General features: G+C 45.9%; 2 protein-coding genes across 3 annotated transcripts in view; one reads left to right on the top strand and one right to left on the bottom strand.

Annotated features, from left to right (window-relative positions):
* Positions 1-523: 523 nt before the first annotated feature.
* ano10b (anoctamin 10b) lies at positions 524-8,283 on the top strand. 2 transcript variants are annotated; one of them, XM_069172804.1, is made up of 17 exons: positions 524-673; positions 782-850; positions 1,068-1,139; positions 2,106-2,377; positions 3,025-3,198; positions 3,764-3,901; positions 4,577-4,693; positions 4,878-4,994; positions 6,056-6,397; positions 6,487-6,669; positions 6,771-6,826; positions 6,912-6,986; positions 7,121-7,285; positions 7,395-7,586; positions 7,680-7,817; positions 7,947-8,063; positions 8,158-8,283. In XM_069172804.1, the coding sequence occupies exons 4-17, from the start codon at positions 2,113-2,115 to the stop codon at positions 8,179-8,181; spliced, it is 2,103 nt and encodes a 700-aa protein (XP_069028905.1). In that variant the 5' UTR covers positions 524-673; positions 782-850; positions 1,068-1,139; positions 2,106-2,112; the 3' UTR covers positions 8,182-8,283. The 2 variants fall into 2 exon arrangements, with proteins under 2 accessions (XP_069028905.1, XP_069028906.1); XM_069172805.1 differs by having other exon boundaries at positions 1,023-1,139.
* A 6,107-nt stretch (positions 8,284-14,390) lies between these two features.
* The window catches only part of snrkb (SNF related kinase b), a gene marked incomplete at its 5' end in the record, with an annotated part of 10,559 nt that continues 7,495 nt past the window's right edge, over positions 14,391-17,454 (bottom strand). Inside the window, 2 exon segments of the mRNA XM_069172843.1 lie at positions 14,391-15,407; positions 16,804-16,945. Coding sequence (XP_069028944.1) covers positions 14,396-15,407; positions 16,804-16,945 — 1,154 coding nt within the window.

The raw sequence follows: 17,454 nt of genomic DNA, 5'->3' as shown, positions 1-17,454 counted from the left end.
GTAAAAGTACCGATTTGAAAGTAAGTTTGTCATGAAAATGTACTTGAACGAAGCTAAATTAGCAGCTACGCCCAGCGGATCCAAAACAATGTTCTTTTTGTTTTGTCTGAGCAACATTTCAAAACCCAAAGTTTGAGCATGAAAACCAGGAAATATTCACATTTGAGAAAAAAGTGTTTTTTCTTCAAATGACATCTTTAAAAAGTTTGTTGTCACAAATATTTTTTACCAACTCGATTATCTAAGCTTGAGCGTTTGGGTTCTGCGTGCCTGCGGAAATGCTAGCTGGGGCTCAGGAACCTGAACCTCCAGCACATTTTCGGTGTTTTTCAGAGATGCAACTCCAACACCATAAAAAGAAGGGAGAATTTTACACACGAAGCCTTGGATTTATCGTAAAAACCGATGATCCAAAAAAATAAAAAAATAAAAAAATCTGTTTGTAAAGTGCGTTTGTTTTCCTGAAACGGTGGTGCAATAGGACCCTGGGCTGCAGCAGTATAACAGCAGGGAGGAGCCTGGATCTAAACCAAACAACCCTCCACACCCTGCAGTCTCTGGGAAGTTCCTCCGCATTCCTATCAAACACACAAACACGCACACAAACACACACACGCGCACGCACGCACGCGCGTATCCATAGAAAGCTGGGCGGAACCACACACTGAGGCTGGTAAGTGTGTGCAGACTTTTATTGTGTGTCGTTCCTGCTTTCTTTTTGTTGCCTTCATGGTCCTGTGTGTGTGTGTGTGTGTGTGTGTGTGTGTGTGTGTGTGTTCAGACAGGAGTTCGGAGAGGGGGGGGGGGTTCTGCTGTAGGACAGGAGACCAGAACCTCATCATCAAGCCAGGTGCTGTATTTCCTGTCTCATCTTCTCTCTCGCTGTCACCGCCTGTTTAAATTCAGCTCAGTCACAACAGGAAGTACTCTCACCACATTCAGTGTGTCTTATTATTGTCTCGCAAAAGTGCATGTGTGTCTGTCAAAAGAGAGGACGTTTATTTATTCATTTCTAAGTGCAGGATAACCGTCGTTTCCTGCCATGAAACTGAAGCCTTTCCCTGCAGACTCACGTCTTGATGGTGCAACGAGCAACTGAAACTACAACCGGAGTGTGAAGGAAAAACTGCAGCCGGCAGGTGATTGTAAAAAAAAAAAGTGTTGCATGTTCAGCCTCACAGGCAAATCTTAAGGCTCCCAGAAGCGGTCTGTAATGTAGTAGCTGATGCAAATCATCAAAGTGGAAAATGAAAATCACAACTGTTGTAACACCAATATGTCAGCGATGCATCATAAAAAGGTCAGAAAGGGGAGTTTACGTGGTTTTTAATGGCTTCGTAAAATGTTGCAAGAACATTTCAGATTTTAGGGACCAACATGGGATTTTACTTTTATTTAACAAGTGGAAATTGCCTGCTAACATGGTCACAAAGACAATGCGGACGCTTCGCAGGAATAATAGTTAAAATTTTTGCCTTAGTTCGTATTATTATTATATTATTAGTTAGTATCTGCACCAAAAGCTGTCGAGAAAATGGAAATGTTAGCTTTGTCGTGGAACTAAAGGAAAGACGATCCCTGAAGTTATTTGGATTTATCGACTTGGAACCGTGAATGAACAAAAGTTTGTGCTAACTCATTATGTAAATGTCGAGAGTTCAACCGTTGACCTGGTGATGGCACTGGCTTGTAAAGTCGTTGGGGTTCATCCTCTGGGTACAAACAATTTCTGTACCCATATTTCATTGGGATCCTTCCAATATTTAAGACATATTCAAGATATTTGACCAAAGGACAAAAAAAAAAATCATCCTACTGGTGGTGCAAGAAAAGAAAAAGTGAGGGATCACCAAAGTCAATAGGCATCATCCTCTGGCGACCATGAACGACTGTACAAAAATAGTTGTTGAAATGTTATTTTGAACCAAACTGGTGGACTGACAACAATGTTCATATAATATATTCAACAATGCCAACAGTAGACCTTATATTTCTCTGTGCGGTTTCACCAGAGGATGAACCTCCGTGGCTCTTCTGTTGGTATCGCGGAAGCGCAGAGGATGAAAGCTCAATTTTAACATTTAGTTTTGTTTCCACCCGTTCAGCCTCACCATGAGCAAGGCAGTTGGTGATGAAGGTGGAGCCGGTGACCGGAGCGAACCGGCGCCGCAGCCGGACGATAAATCTACCGGCGCGAAGGCGCCCAGCAAACTGAGCGCCGCCGCCGCTCTCGGACCGAGCTGGACCAAAGTGAGCTGCCCCTGCTGCGTGTTCGAGCGGGTCGAGCCGCTGGTCCTGGTGAAGCTCGGGGAGAAGGTCGGCCCGGAGACGAAGCGGTGGCTCATCAGGGTGATCGGAGCGTCGCAGAAAGATGGAGGTGAGGTACTGCGGAGCTCACGTTTCAAAGAATACCGTTTTCCGAAGGCAGCTGGACTCGCTTGAGTCCTTGAAGGCATCTCTTTCGAAAAGGTTTCCTCCTTGAGAGTTGTCCTGTGAGTGGTTGGGGTCCTGATTGTCCTGGTTTTATTGGGTTTTGGGTCGTTGACGTACCCGGCTACCACGTTGAGTCGTTCCTGACGTGAACGGGCATCAAGCTTCCTGGGACGGGAACTCGTAGACCGGCTCCACCGTCGAGAGATGGTTGTTCCAGCACGACGTCTTTCAAGCCGTCGGGCTTCCCTGGACAAGTCGTACTGTCCTTAGTTGAGTGTCCCTCGTCCATCAGATGAAGGCGGACCGCCGAGTCCTGGTCCTGAAGAGTTGACTGTCGGAGGACCGTTTACGTCCGGTTCTCCTGTCCTCGGGGTGGACGGCCCTCTCGTCTCCTGTGCTGGAAATCAGTCGAACAGCAGAGTCGTTGTCAGAAAAAGCTTCCGAGCGATCGAGACATTTGAATGAATTTGCATTTGCACGCCACATGCAAGTTCAATTTTGTTACACGATTTCTCATGCAAATGTTGGACAGACATGGGTTTTAACTTTTACGTGTCTGTAAATCTGTCGCTGCTCGCCGTGTCTCCCCAGGCGCTGCGTTACTGGCCCACCCGGGCGAGGACGCCATCGGGGACATCATCGTGGTCTCGGCGCCGCGCTGCACGCTGCTCCGAGCCACCGAGGAGTTGGGTCTTTGTAAGACTTACCGCAACGGGGACATGGAGGCCTTCTCCTACCACGACAGAGACAACTTTAAAGACTCAGGTAGGAGCTTCGAACTGTCTTTACACGGGTGTTAAAGAAACAAGGCCAACAGGTGGGGATTTTACAGGTTGCTCACGTCACCACCTTTTAGCCCCGTCCACCCGGGAGCATTTTATTTAACCATTTCAAAATAAAACAAAATTAAAATGATTATTTGACAGGAAAATTCACCAAATGTTTGGAGTGTTGTAGAAAAGGCCTTTTTTAAAAAAAAATTCTTGCAAAACAATAAAAAAAAAAGTGGGTTTCATGAACGTGAAGAATTTGCCATCATGGTACTCTGAAGAATGTGTTCCGCTTCTTCTTTTTTTTTTTTTCAGGAGTTTCAGCCACATTTCATGGCCTTCAACAAGCACATTCGTTTCCTCAATTTTCAACAGAATAATGTCGTCGTCATTGCGCGAAATAAAATCATTATAGTCCTTTATTTCCACCGTTTTCGTGTGTTCGTGCACCAGCTCACGTCCTTGCTGTCTACCGGTGTGTGTGTGTGTGTGTGTGTGTGTGTGTGTGTGTGTGTGTGTGTGTGTGTGTGTGTGTGTGTGTGTGTGCGCGTGTGTGACAGACAACATGGAGGTGTTCCTGACGCTGGCCGAGCGGCAGTACATGGTGAAGTACGAGCTGGACGGCCTGCGGGCGCGGAGGGACCTGAGGATCCCCGGCCTGCCGGACGGCTGCACGCTGCACAACCGAGACAACATCTGTGAGTCGGCTGCAAATTTCAGAAACTCATCATTTTACTTTTGGAGCAACGTGAAGACAAATCCACCGAGTGTTTATTTGGATTTCAAATGCCTCGGGGACAAAAAAAACAACAACCAAACAACGCGCACACTCACCACTTTAAAGAATAAGGCTGCAATTGTCTGAGATTTTATTTTTTGTCAACAAATTCCATGAAAAGACCACAACCAGTCTGTTAATGTGTCCCGATGCTTTCTGACTTCCCTCCCCTGTCTGTAGATCATTTCCCTTTTTAAAAAAGGATCAGTAATTTCCCAGAACAGTTATATTGTTATATAGTTTGTTGGAGTCGTCACTCAAATAGGAGAAATTTGGGAGCAGGTGCAGCATTTATTAGGAACTATTTTCAGCTGCGGATTAATACACATTTGGTCATCAAGTGAGGATTTACAGTGTTTGCGATGAAACATGCAGCCAGTTGAAGTCAAACAAATGATTCAGCATCCAGCCGTATCCACTGCGTGTCCGAGTCTCGCCGACCTCAGCGGTTCCATCAGTGGGGGAGGGGGGGGGGTCGCTTTACTCGGCCTCAGCCTCGGTGTCTCTATGTAACTGTATATGTTTATATATAAATATGGATCGCCGTGTTCTGAAGTCATTCTGGGTTCGAAGTGCTGCTCTTTTCTGCGACTAGGGCAGAAACTCGGGTCGGCCGGCGTGATCGTGGACACGTTTCCTCTCCACAACCCCGGCAAGCTGAAGAGTCTCAGGGAAGCCTGGTACTCCGGGAACCAGCTGGCTCAGCCGCTGGGTGGGTGGAAAACACAACACACACACACACACACACACACACACACACACACACACACACACACACACACACACACACACACACACACACACACACACCTGACTGATTTGTAAACACACAGGCATGCTGAAACGGATGCAAATTAAAGGCACAATCTGAAGTTTTTCACTGGTGATTTATCCAGATTCAGTCAACGAGTATTTCGGGAGCTCCGTGGCGTTCTACTTCAGCTTCCTGGATTTCTACACGTGGTCTCTGCTCCCGCCGGCCCTGCTGGGCCTCTCCATCACCTACTTCTCAGGTGGGTGTGTGCATTTATCTTTGTTCGTGTTTGTCCTCGATGACGTCGGGATTGACCCACTTTATTCATTAAGTCTACATTACTCGTGATTATTTATCAAAAATGACATTATGTAAATGTTTAGTCATCCGTACAAGGAATATCAAAATATTAGTTTTTTGTCCAAATCACCCAGCCTTAATTTTAAAGGCCTGTTTAAAAAAATAATAATAAAAAAAAAAAAATGTCAGAACATCATTAGATTAATCAGGATTTAATAATTGGAGACCGTTTTCACCAAATTTACAAAATAGTCAGAATTTTGCGTCGGCGATGTTTTTAGGTTGTCCCGTTCTCGTCAACGCGATATCTCAAGAACGCCTCGAGGGAATTATGTCAAACTTGGAAAACCCATTCACTTCAAACCAAGGATGATCTGATTCGAATTTTGGAAGCAAAGGTCAAAGTTCAAGGTCACCGTGACCCCAATTTCAACACATTCACATTAACATGATATCTCGGGAACGCCCGGACGGAATTTCTTCAAATGCTGCACAATCGTTCACTCGGCCTCAAGAATGAACTGTTTAGAGTTTGGTGGTGAAAGGTCAAAGGTCAAGGTCACTCACTGGGACTTCACGTTCGTCTCATGTCCCATTCTGGTGAATGCAATATCTCAAGAGCGCTTTCAGGGAATTTCTTTAAACTTAGCAAAAAACATTCACTTAGTACCAACGATTCATGAACTGTTTAAGTTTTAGAGGGTCAAAGGTCAAAGCTTAAAGGCACTGTGACATCACATCTTGGAAATTTTTTTGAAAGCGATACCTCCAAAACACCTTCAGTAAATCTTTTTCAATGTGGCGTAAACAATTATTTGTACTCAGGGTTGACCTGATAGGATTTTGCTGGTCAAAGTTCAAAAGTCAAGGTCACTTTGAGTTCAATGTCTATACGGGTTTGGACCGATGTGCAACTCGAGTGGTCAACCGTTTGGCAGTAATTGAGGTTTGATCCTGTCAAGCTCCAGCCGCTTGACGAAGAACAAACTTACCGGTCCTTCTTCTTCCCGCCCGTCGCAGGCGAGGTTCAGAGAGAGATGGTGGAGTCGGTGTCGGGCCCGCGGGTCACGGGCGCGGACGGAGACGACTCGGGGCCGGCGGTGAGCGGCCACATGCTGCAGGCGGTGTTCAGCATGCTCTGGTCCACGGTGGTCATGGAGCTGTGGAAACGCCGGAGCTCCTCGCTGTCGTACCGCTGGGGCACCCTGCACCTCGCCGACCGCTTCGCGGAACCCCGGCCCGATTTCCACGGCGACCTCGGGGTCAACCCCGTGACGGGTCGGGTGGAGCCGCTCTTCCCCGGGTGGCAGCGGGACCTGCGCATGGCGCTGGTGTCGCTCCCGGTGGTGGGGATGTTTCTCGGTAAGAGAAGTCACATGATTTTTCTTGATTTGACGCAAAGAATAAAGACTTCCAGACGTGTGTGACGTCTGTCGCGGCTCCCCCTGCAGGCCTGGTGGTGCTGGGCATGCTGTGTTTCTACTGGGGCGAGGCTCAGGTGAAGGAGCTGCACAAAGACTGGGACTCCCTGCTGTCCCAGACTTTAATCTACATGCCCTCCGTGCTGCACATCCTCTACACAAACGTGCTGGCGACGGTTTACAAGACGGTGGCCAATCGTCTGACCGAATACGGTGAGTGGGACGGAGGGTAAGACCATCGGGGGAGGGGGGGAATCACGCATGTCTAATAAAACGCTGCTCATGATGCGAAGCCTCTCACCGTGTCCTCTCAGAGAACCACAGAGAGGAGTCGGCCTTCCAGAACCACCTGACCGCCAAAGTCTTGGTGGTGAGTTCCTCCTCTCGAACACGTCACGTCCTCTTTAAAACCCAACGGGCTCTTTGACCCGGTTTCTGTTCTCCTCCTCCCTCAGTTCACCTTCTTCAACTGCTTCGCGGTGCTCTTCCACATCGCATTCTTCAAGCAGGACGTACCTTTGCTCCGTAAGGTAACAAGTCGTAACCGATTCACGATTTCACCAAAAACTAGCCGGGTGGCCATAATGAGTGTCAAACCTTTTGAGAAATTCCCCCCAAATCTCGACTATCAGGCGTTTATTTTTCCTTCTCCGCCCGTTCGAAGCGTCTCGCGTCTTTGCTGATCGTGACGCAGCTCGTCAACCAGGTGACGGAGGTGGTCATCCCCTTCCTGGTGGACCGATTCATCAGCGCCCCCCACAGGAAGGAGCGGGAAGACGACCCGGAGGAGGACAAGTTCCGGAACCAGAGCACCCTGCCTGCTTTTCCCGTGAGTTCAGAAACACACTCTTTAAAAACACACCCTGCTGGGAGAGTGTGTGTGTGTGTGTGTGTGTGTGTGTGACGACTTCCTGTTTTTTTTGGTTTTTTTGCTGCAGGGCCTGTTCGCGGAGTACATCGAGCTCCTGGTGCAGTTCGGCTACCTGAGTCTCTTCTCCTGCGTGTTTCCTCTGACGGCCGTCCTGCTGCTCCTCAACAACCTGACGGAGATCCGATCGGACGCCTATAAGATCTGTCGGCTCTTCCGGAAACCGTTCACGCCGCCGGTGGCGAACATGGGCGTGTGGCAGGTCAGCATAAAAAACAAAAATACAAAAGAACAAACAAGACGTGTATCACGCTGCGCCACTTGAGAGCCAACGAGTCATTGTCCTGCGTTTCAGTTGGCCTTCGAGGTCCTCAGCTTCGTCTCCGTCGTGTCCAACTGCTGGCTGCTGCTGCTGTCGCCGCGGTTACAGGAGCTGGGTCAGGAGGGCGGGATGAGCGGCACCAACATGCTGCTGCTGGCCGTGTTGGTGGAGGTGAGATAAAAAAAATAATTTAAAACTCTGTGTGTGTGTGTGTGTGTGTGTGTGTGTGTGTGTGTGTGTGTGTGTGTGTGTGTGTGTTCCCCCCTCCGACACGTCGTTTACCTTCGCGTGTGTTCGCAGCACCTGCTCATCCTCGTCAAGGTCGTCATGGCGATCCTGATCCCCGACGAACCGGACTGGATCCGGAAGAAGAGGGAGCACATCGAGTACTCGTCCATGCAGGCTCTGAGACAGCAGGTCGCCCATCGTCGTTCTCGTCATCCCGTCGCTTCATCTTCATCTTCATCTTCATCTTTGTAACTCCCTTTTTCTTTTGTATTTTGTTTTCCAGAAGCTGCAGGCAGAAGAGTCCTAATCTTCGTTCCAAGGCGTTGAGGCGCTGCTTTGTGTCGTTCGAGGGCGCCCGTCCCGTTGGGAAGCATCGTTCCTCGGATCTCCGAAGAAACCCCCCCCCCCCCCCCCCCCCCCCCCCCCCGCATACTCTTAAAGTGTTTCAGCTGCTCTCACTCGTTAACACGGATCTTCTGCGATGTGCACAATTTGAAAATGCAACTTTATGTGATACAGACGGGCGAGAAAGTTATAGGGAACCCAACGTAACGGCGTCTGAGGACGGGCTGAAATATGTGTCAGTCGAATTTTTATAATTTTTTATTGAATTTTTTAATTGCTCTACTTGAAATAGATTTTTTTAAGTTTGGAACTGAATTTAGAGAAGTGAAGTTTTAAATGCCATTTCAGAGCAAATTAATTCAAATATGGAATTAAATGTTGCGTTTCAAGTTTGTACAAATTCAGTTTCAAACTAAAAATAAAATTTTAAATTATGCTATCTACTTATATTGTAATTTGACGCTACACATAAATACAATTCAGCTGTTTTTTTTTCTATGTATCAGAGATGCTGCGTTCGAATGACGTCGTATTTACCGAGTACGCGAGAATAGTCCGTATGAACGGTGCCCTCTTGTGGTATTCACGACGTCGGAACTCAAAATATTCGACATGCCTCGAGTTGTGTTGTGTTTGCTGACGTTTACAGAAATGTCAGCAGTCGTGGAAGTTCATATTTTTGTTGGATGTTAAGATAATATATTGTCATTTTAGTCACGTAGAGTTTGTCTTCACAACTTAAATGATATACTTTGTCCGAGGAAAACGTTCATCTTCCCAACGGCCTCATCTTTTCCCCTCTTAGGCTTCTAGACGCTGTCCACGTTGCCAAGCAACAGTATTTTTACGACTAAACCACTTGAACGGCAGGCACGCGTCGATCCCGACTTCCCGTGTTGTAACTACGAGTTCCAGTTGAACGCGTCACGTGGTTGGATGTTGACGGATTGATTGGATCACGCAGGTCAGCCGTGTGGAAGCATCTGCATTCGTCACGTTTCGACCCTCATTTATTCAGGCGTTTCCTTTCATTGATCGCCCGTCTGTATCTACGCTGCAACTGCCACAGCAGCTAAAAAGTGTTTTTATTTTTCGAATGTTAGACAGTGAAGGGAACGCATTGGTTAGGTGTAGAGATGTTACAGGAAGCTCTTTACCTTGTTTAGTAAAGGACATACAGGACGGAGTATTCGATGCTGCTGGCAGAGCCAAAGTCAGACGGAATACTTGACAACAAGTGTTTCTTAGCGATGAGCAGTTAGTGTTCAGGATTCATGACTAAAAGACATTATCATTATGGTGTCATTCACTAAAGTCAGTCCTTCTTATTCGTTTTCTGACGGCTCATCTGAAATAATCTGGTCATTAATTCGATTTTAGGCCTTGAAAAAGTGGTATTTCGGTGGGCGTGTCTTTGATTGACCGGCATGTGGTCAGGTTACGGCTATCGGCGGGTGGCACGTAGTGTTGTCTGGTTCCCAATCAGATCGAGTCAGATGCACCGCTGGCTCCTCCCTTGCTTGCCCAAATATGGTCACTCGTGGCTCCAATCTAGCAAAATGGCCAGAATGCCGAAATGGAGGCTTCAGAACGGATGACGTCACCGTTGGTTGCTGCTTGGGCCAGACCGCTATATTCATGCAACGAATTCGGGTCTGGTAATGCGAGGCTAGATGTGCTGCCCCCCCCCCCATCCCCCCACCAAAGAAAAAAAAAAAAAAAGGGCTCCATCAAATGGATAGAAAACATGCTTGAATTGCAGTTCTTAAACTTGCAGTCTGTATTTAACATTGTGGTGCAAAATAGAGAGTCCTGGACTTTACACTGCGTATTCAAAAATGACCCACAGTAATAAGCTTGTCATCTGGTGTTGTGCTCAATTTCTTGCAAAACAGAAATGATAAGAACTGTTTTGCATCCTCCCATGATGATGCTGTCGGAGATAATTATTCCCTGTCTGGTTTGAGGAATCGTGAACAATGAACTGCGGCGGGAGACAAATACAGTTGAAGAAGCAACCAAAGAACCGCTGTGTGCTTTGCTCTTAGAAAATAGTCATTTATTTGAAAGTGTGGGTTTTATTTTTTTATTTTTTACTCACTTGTCAAAACAACAAGCGCAACAACTACTTCACATCACATTCGCACATATTGTAAGCCGACATCACGAGTGGGTTTTTGCACTCTTCAGTCCTGGTTTGATTTAACGTCGTTAACGTGCAGCATGTGCAGCCTGCCGGGAAGTCCGCCGCTCATTACGCACTCACTGAACAGTGCTGTATTGTTTCTCATTACATAAGCTTATTGTATCAAGAATTCAGCAGTCTCTCCGGCCACCAGGAGGCGCCACCACACACACACATTTTACATTTTATTACTACACACATGTAGCTTTCTCACAAACCCTGCAGATGGACTGACTCAGCAGAAGTGCAGGTGGACGGTGAGACTTCCTCAAGTGGCTGCAGCTGCATGTGTGACACTCATCGTAGATCTGTGTGTGTGTGTGTGTGTGTGTGTGTGTGTGTGTGTGTGTGTGTGTGTGTGTGTGTGTGTGTGTGAGGTGTTCATGAAGATAAAGTTGTGAACCATCTGATAACGTTTGCTGGTTGTATCATAATAAACTCACAGAAGGAAACTGGTTTGTTGTTCTTTCAGAAGTGTTCAGCGGTGAAAAGTAACTTCGTACACAAGCAAATTTTAAGGTACTTTAATTTCTACTCCGACCACATTTTTGAGGGAAACTTTTTTGCTGCAATATATTTACTAGACATCTATAGTTAATTTACTGGAGCTGCTCTGAATGAAATGAAAGAAGCAACAATTTGATATAATCTGTAAATCAATGTAAACAAACATTGTTGTGGTCCAGTCACACACTTGTACAGATGTTTGTAGAAAACTGAATGTGTTTAACTTAAAGATGGTTCAGTTATATACATTTTTATCAAAAAAATTAAAGAAAAGAACAAAAGATCAAACTCACTCCTCTTGCAAAAAGTTCAAATCCTTTAATTCAGATTTCTTTCTGAAAGAAGGGAAATTCTTAAAAAATAAAAGTATATGTTAAAAACAACTACAAAGTTGCCACTAGGTGGCTCTGCAACATTTATAGAAAGAAGTAAATGAGAAATCATGTATACAAAAACAATAAAATAAACAGAAGCTTATATAACAGAATAAAAATAATTTTATGATATATACATATATGATATTCATATCATAGTGAATGAAGAAACTGGTTTCAGTCCTTTAAAAAAAAAAAAAAAAAAAGTTATTCTCTTTTCATGAACACTTATTAAGTTGTCTTTGTAAATGTGATGCATTATAGTGTGTTTTACTTTTTTTTTTTTTTTTTTTTTTGTCCTGTGTGTGTGCGAGACACTCAGGTGTGTCCGGAGGATGAGACACACCTGAACCCACTCACTCCTGATTGCTATGAAAGAGGCCTGCAGGGCAGTTTGCTCTCTTTCCTCCCAGCCAGCAGACATTTTGAGAGTTTTGGGGTTCTTATTCTTTTCTTTTTTCTTTACTTTCCACTTTGCCCACATGCCTGCCCTCCCCAAAAAACCGTTTACCTGCTTCACTATATTTTTTGTGCATCGTTTGATAAGTGTTTAAGAGATATCTTGTTAAAGTTGCAAAACAAATATTCACGTCAAATTAAATTTTGGTCCTTGAATTTGATGTTTGAGCAAACCTGTCAAGAATCACATTTTCTACTGTTTAATCCCGGTTAGGATGAGTTAAGAATATAAATGTTAAATGAAATATGTTCAACATCCAGAAGTGTTTTTGGAGCACTGATGAGAACAGATTGTTAGCTACTTTTTTTTGTTGCTAAAATCTAGAAAAAAAAAACACCATCAGGATTGTTTATTTGTCCTCCACAGAAAAGCGTGTAACTGTCACGCTTAGAGAGGCCAAAGCGTGGCTATTTCACATTTTTGCTGCAGTTGACCAGCGTGTCTATTTCACGTTTTGGCGTGATGTTGTTTTTTTTTTAAGACGTAACCTTACCCCGAAAAGTAAAAAGGACCATATTTCCCTCTGAAGTGTAAAAGTCTTGTCGAGACAGGAATGTTTGGTTTAAAAAACAAAACAAAAAAGAACAAAAAACACACAGCACACGTCCATCCGGTTGATTTAATCCATTTTTAATAAATAAATACAGAAAAATAAGTCCACGGCTCCCGATAAGAGAACGCCCTACTTACAACGTTACAATGCAGGTCAGTGGACACAGACGAGGAGAGAACGAGGGCTGCAGTCACACAGGGAACGGATCATTTCACCCCTCCCTCGCCTCCCTCCCCTCCCCCCTCTCGTTATGCACAGATTTTCTGCTTCCGTGGCTGATGAAATCTGAGCGATAATCAGATTTCACGTGACGGGGGGGAGGGGGGGCGAGAGAGCAGGTCACAAGCTAAAATAAAAAATTTAAAAAAAAAAATCCAATTTGGTAGGAAGCTGCGGGGGAAATAAAAAAAAAAAAGAAAAGCTCACTGGACTGGAAGAGGAAGCTTCACTGTACAGCTTTGGCCTTCTGTTACTCTACGACAAAGAAAACCACACAAGAGGCGTTATGTGTTAAAGTAATACGACGCGAAGGGACTCGTCAGCTGTCCCTCCCCCTCTTTCCCCCCCGAATCCGTCCCTGGATGCAGCTCGTAGAGAGACGCGGTCGTCCCGCTGAAGAAGTGTCCCGTCAGAGCGGTGGACACGTGGAGGTATACGGTGATAAATAACAGTAATAACATGCACAAAGTCGCACATCTCTCTGGAGAATTAATATCTTTTAAAAAAAAAATTAAATAAATCAAGTAGCTTTTTTTAAATTTTTTTTTATATATATATATGATCTGCACATCCAAAATAAAAAAATATTTAGAATAATTAAAAAACATAACAGTGGAAGACCTGCATCCCAGTCAATACCCGACCAATACAAACGCTTTCATTCAGTGTGTGAGGACGAGTCTGTTCAGAAGACTTTTCAGGATTAAAGAGGACAGAAAATCATCTCAGTTTTATAACAGCTTCGTATAATAACAGTCTTTTTTTTTTTTCTTTTTTTTTTACAGCTCATATGAAGAGCTCGTGAAGAAGCAGGTTGTGCAGGGGTGCGTTCGAACGGAGCTGCGACGACTAATCGATTCGTTGACTGAAAGAAAATGAAATAAGAATTCGAGTTTTTGTTGTTGTCATTTTCAGGAAAAAAAAAATCCAAATGTTTGATGAGTTTTTCTGCTATTTTTGGGATCAAATTACAATAAATGTTCTTGCTTTTGGGCGGTTTTGATACATTAGTAGGAACAAAACAAGACAAAGTTGTGTAATTTAACATTATTAACAGTTTTCTGATGTTTTATAGACTAATTTAAGAAAATAATTTGTCAGATTGATTACACAATGAAAAATAACACTTCTTTGTCCCACAAACTAAAATAAAAGGACATAATTAATGCATTTTACACTGAATTTCAATGTTTTTCAAATTTTTCTATCAGACTTGGTCCTTAAGTGACAGATTCTATTATCTATTCATAAATAAGGCTGTTTTTACACTTAAAATATGTACAAACTTACTCTTAAAGATTTACAAGTGTATGATTTTCGCCCTCCTTTAGTGTCCAGTGATATTCTGCCTTTTTCTTGGTAGCCCAAAAAAAATTAAAAATCTGGTTGACGGAGAAATTCTGAAACCATATTTGGATGTTCAGCGTGCAAAATAAAACCAAGAAAAACAAAACAGGTATTCAAAAAAAAAAGTTATTTATAAAGTCTTTGTCAATCAGTGTTGCAGCTCTAGTTTCTTATAGTTATTCATCATAATTCATTATATTATAAAATTACGTGATCTACTCGGTGCCGGATCGTTCAGAACTAAAAATGAATCAAATCTTATCGCGGTAGGCACCTTTTTAAAACAACAAAAAACGGACTATAGCTTATTTTGATAAAAAACAAAAAAAAACAAACAACCATGAATCCGTCTTCGTGTCCGGTCCGGTAATGTCTCTGAGCTGCAGACCGGAGTCGGTCCGAAGACTCCCGACTCGCTTTTTTTCTCCACGACGTCTATCGATGCTTCGAAGTGAGTATCGGTGACGACCCCCCCCCCCTCTTACTCCCCCCCTCCCCCCCCCTCCTCCTACTCCCCCCCCCCTCCCCGGCTCACAGCACGTGACAGCAGTTGTACTGCGCCAGCGGCAGGATCTTGGGCTTGTTGTTGTGCGCCGGCAGGTTGAAGGCGAGCGCCTTCTCGCACAGCGGGAACTGGAAGAGTCTCTCGCGCAGCTTGATGCTGTGACGTTTCCCCGGCGCCGGCTCGCCCGCCGTGTTGTGAGGCGGCGGCCGCTCCGCGAAGACGTTGTCGTCGCCGTCATCTCCGTCGCCGTCGTCGTCGTCGTCTCCCCGCCGCTCGCCCGTCCTCTCGCCCGTTTTGAGCGCCTCCTTGATGGAGGACGCCGACACCGAGGAGTCCGATTGAGGGAGTTTGTTGTTGTTGTTGTTAGGCTCCGCCTCCTCGTCCTCGCCGTCCTCTCGGGTCGGGAGGTCCGACTGGCCCCGACAGCACGGTACCCCCAAACCGGCCGGAGAGCACGGCGGGACTTCGGGCGTCGGACTCTCCGGTTGTTCTCCGTGACCGACGGGTTGATCTGAAATCACAGACGCGCTGTCCTCTTTCTCAACCTCCATCTTCATCTCCTCCTCCTCCTCCTCCTCCTCCCTTATCTCCACTAAGCCTCCCAACTCTTCCTCCTCCTCCCTGCAGTCTTGATTGTCTGCTCCATCCACCGTCTCCTCCGAAGCCCCCAAACCTTGTGCCTCCTCTTCATCTTCTTCTTCTTCCTCCTCCTCTTCCTCGCAGATCAGCTGCAGCGCCGGGAGGTTCTTGGCGACGGGAGGCTCCTCGGCCGGGGGCGGGCGGAGGGTGAGGCTGAGGCTGGGCTGCCACGGCCCCGGGAACGGCTGCTGGGTCGTCGGGGGCCTCGCGGCGAGCAGGTCCCCGCACTCGGGCACGCCGCAGCGGGGCGAGCTGGGCGAGAGGGCCCCCGACAGCCAGTGGGGCGGGGCCTCCGGGGTGAGGAGGGCGTCGTCCAGGCCCTGCAGCCAGCGGTGGGCCTCGATCTGGTCGAGCGAGGCGCGGTGGGACGGGTCCTTCTGCAGCATCCTGGAGATCAGACTGACAGAAGAAATCAGTTTATTAACAAAAAATCTGCGATGCCGCGTTACGTTTTTTTTTGTTGTTGTTTTTTTTACACATCTGCTGAGTCGTCACTTTAAATGACGTGACACAGAAAACGACCTGCTTTCCGATCTAATCTAGGCCACGAAAAAAAAAAAAAAAAAAAAAAAAAAAGGTCTCTCAGTGCTTCGGGAAAAAAAAAAAAAAACCTGAGTGCATGTCCAGGAGCTTGTTCTGTTCTGTTCAGCTCTTTCATCATCATCATCCTCATGTGACCGAGGGCAACGTCATATGACCGGCTTTTGCAGCCGCAGATAATCTGACAAACAAGTCGGCGGAGGTTATTTTTATTTACGTCCTCCTGAACTCAGCTGATCGGGAACAGAACAACATTAATTCTGTCAGCGGGACGATGCAGAAATAGAAGGTTTTTTATTTTTTTTTTAATGCCACAGTTAACTAAATCTGGCATGTGTCCTTTGTAGAGACTTTTTAAAAAGGAAAAAAAAAAAAAAAGAAAAGGTTAAATTGTACAAATATCGTTGCTTGGCAACGGCAACATAGAAGCCACAGAGGCTAATGATTTAGCAAGCGAACTGGCAGTGAACCACAGACTGGATATAAAAGTGGAGCGCCTTGAACTGCGATACCAGCGAGTGCCACTAGAGGTCGGCTCCAAAAAAAGCCTCCATAGACTCCCATTCAACTTCTCTCATGAAATTCTCGGTCAATAAAATGTGTCCATCAGTTATCTCGGTGTTGTTCGCTAAAGTCACTCCTTCTTATTAGTTTTCTGGAGGTCCATCTGAAAATAATCCCTCATTAATTAGAAAATGAGACGTGGTTTTTTTGGGGGGCGTGTCTGTTTGATTGACGGGCCTGTGGTGCAGTCAGGTTACAGCTATCGGCGGGCGGGGGCGTGGTATCGCCGGAGTTCCAATCAGATCCAAGTCTTCACGCCCATATATGGTCACTACCGGTTCCAAACCGCTCCGGTTGGCGGCGGCCCAATTCCGAACCCGAGGCTTCGTAACGGACGTTCACGAACCGACCGGTGACGTCGGATTTAAGTCAACGACTGTCGGAAGACTTCTTGGAAATATGTTTTGAAGGTTTAAGGACACAGAAGTTTCTGCATCGCAGGAAAAACAAAACAAAAAAAAAAACGAATCCAATATTTGAGTCGACAACAGCAAGAAGAAGCTCAACAGTTTTGAGCAGGAGCAGCCCGGAGACACGACGAGGACACGGAGACCGTCCGGCGAGACGCACACTAATGAGATGACTTCACGGTCAGCGGCTGCTTAAGATCGACAGCATCCGCACGGCAGCGAGGAAACAGAAGAAATACAAAAATAAAACATTTAAAATGAAGAAAACCCAGATGACTCACTCGCTGCAGTCGTCGGAGACGTGGTCGGGGACGGCGTAGCGGCAGTCCAGGATCATCACCAGAGTCTCGCTGTCGTTGGTTTCCTGGAAGGGAGGGACGCCGCACACGAGCATGTACAGGATCACCCCGAGAGACCAGATATCTGGAACACACACACACACACACACACACACACACACACACACACACACACACACACACACACACACACACACACACACAAGAAGGAAAAAAAAAATCAGCTTTAAAATAGCAAATCATCTCGGGCCTTAAAATAGTCCCCCAACCCCGCCGCTCTCTCTGATCTTGTTTAGAAAGCAGCGAACTTCTCGGATCGTCTGGGAGGTTTTAAAAAATATATAAAATAAAACACTTTTATTATGACTTTTTTTTTTTTTTTAAAAGGAGCTTCCGGCGAGAAGTTAAATTCTATATTCGTCCGTCGAAGGGACGAAGGTCAAAGGTCAAAGGTCAAAGGTCGGGGTGACTAAACGGAGCGAGCCCTCTGTTGAAGGTCGTTCCTCGATGACACGGCTGGATGTCCGGGTTTTTTTGATTGTCCAAAGTGTGAGGGACACACACACACACACACACACACACACACACACACACACACACACACACACACACACACACACACACACTTCCTGG

The sequence above is a fragment of the Embiotoca jacksoni genome, unplaced genomic scaffold, assembly GCF_022577435.1.
Source record: "Embiotoca jacksoni isolate LCO1_2020_lvr unplaced genomic scaffold, fEmbJac1.0.p SCAF_55, whole genome shotgun sequence".
Classification (NCBI taxonomy): Eukaryota; Metazoa; Chordata; class Actinopteri; family Embiotocidae; genus Embiotoca; species Embiotoca jacksoni.
Note: the sequence above shows the minus strand (reverse complement) of the source record. Positions and strands in the feature narration are given on the sequence as shown.

Bases quoted from the DNA above. Each gene is read 5' to 3' on its own strand.
- ano10b (XM_069172804.1), top strand. From the start codon at position 2,113: ATGAGCAAGGCAGTTGGTGATGAAGGTGGAGCCGGTGACCGGAGCGAA. The intron at 6,398-6,486 runs GTAAGAGAAGTC...CTCCCCCTGCAG, and splicing joins GGTGGTGGGGATGTTTCTCG to GCCTGGTGGTGCTGGGCATG. The intron at 8,064-8,157 runs GTCGCCCATCGT...TTTGTTTTCCAG, and splicing joins TGCAGGCTCTGAGACAGCAG to AAGCTGCAGGCAGAAGAGTC.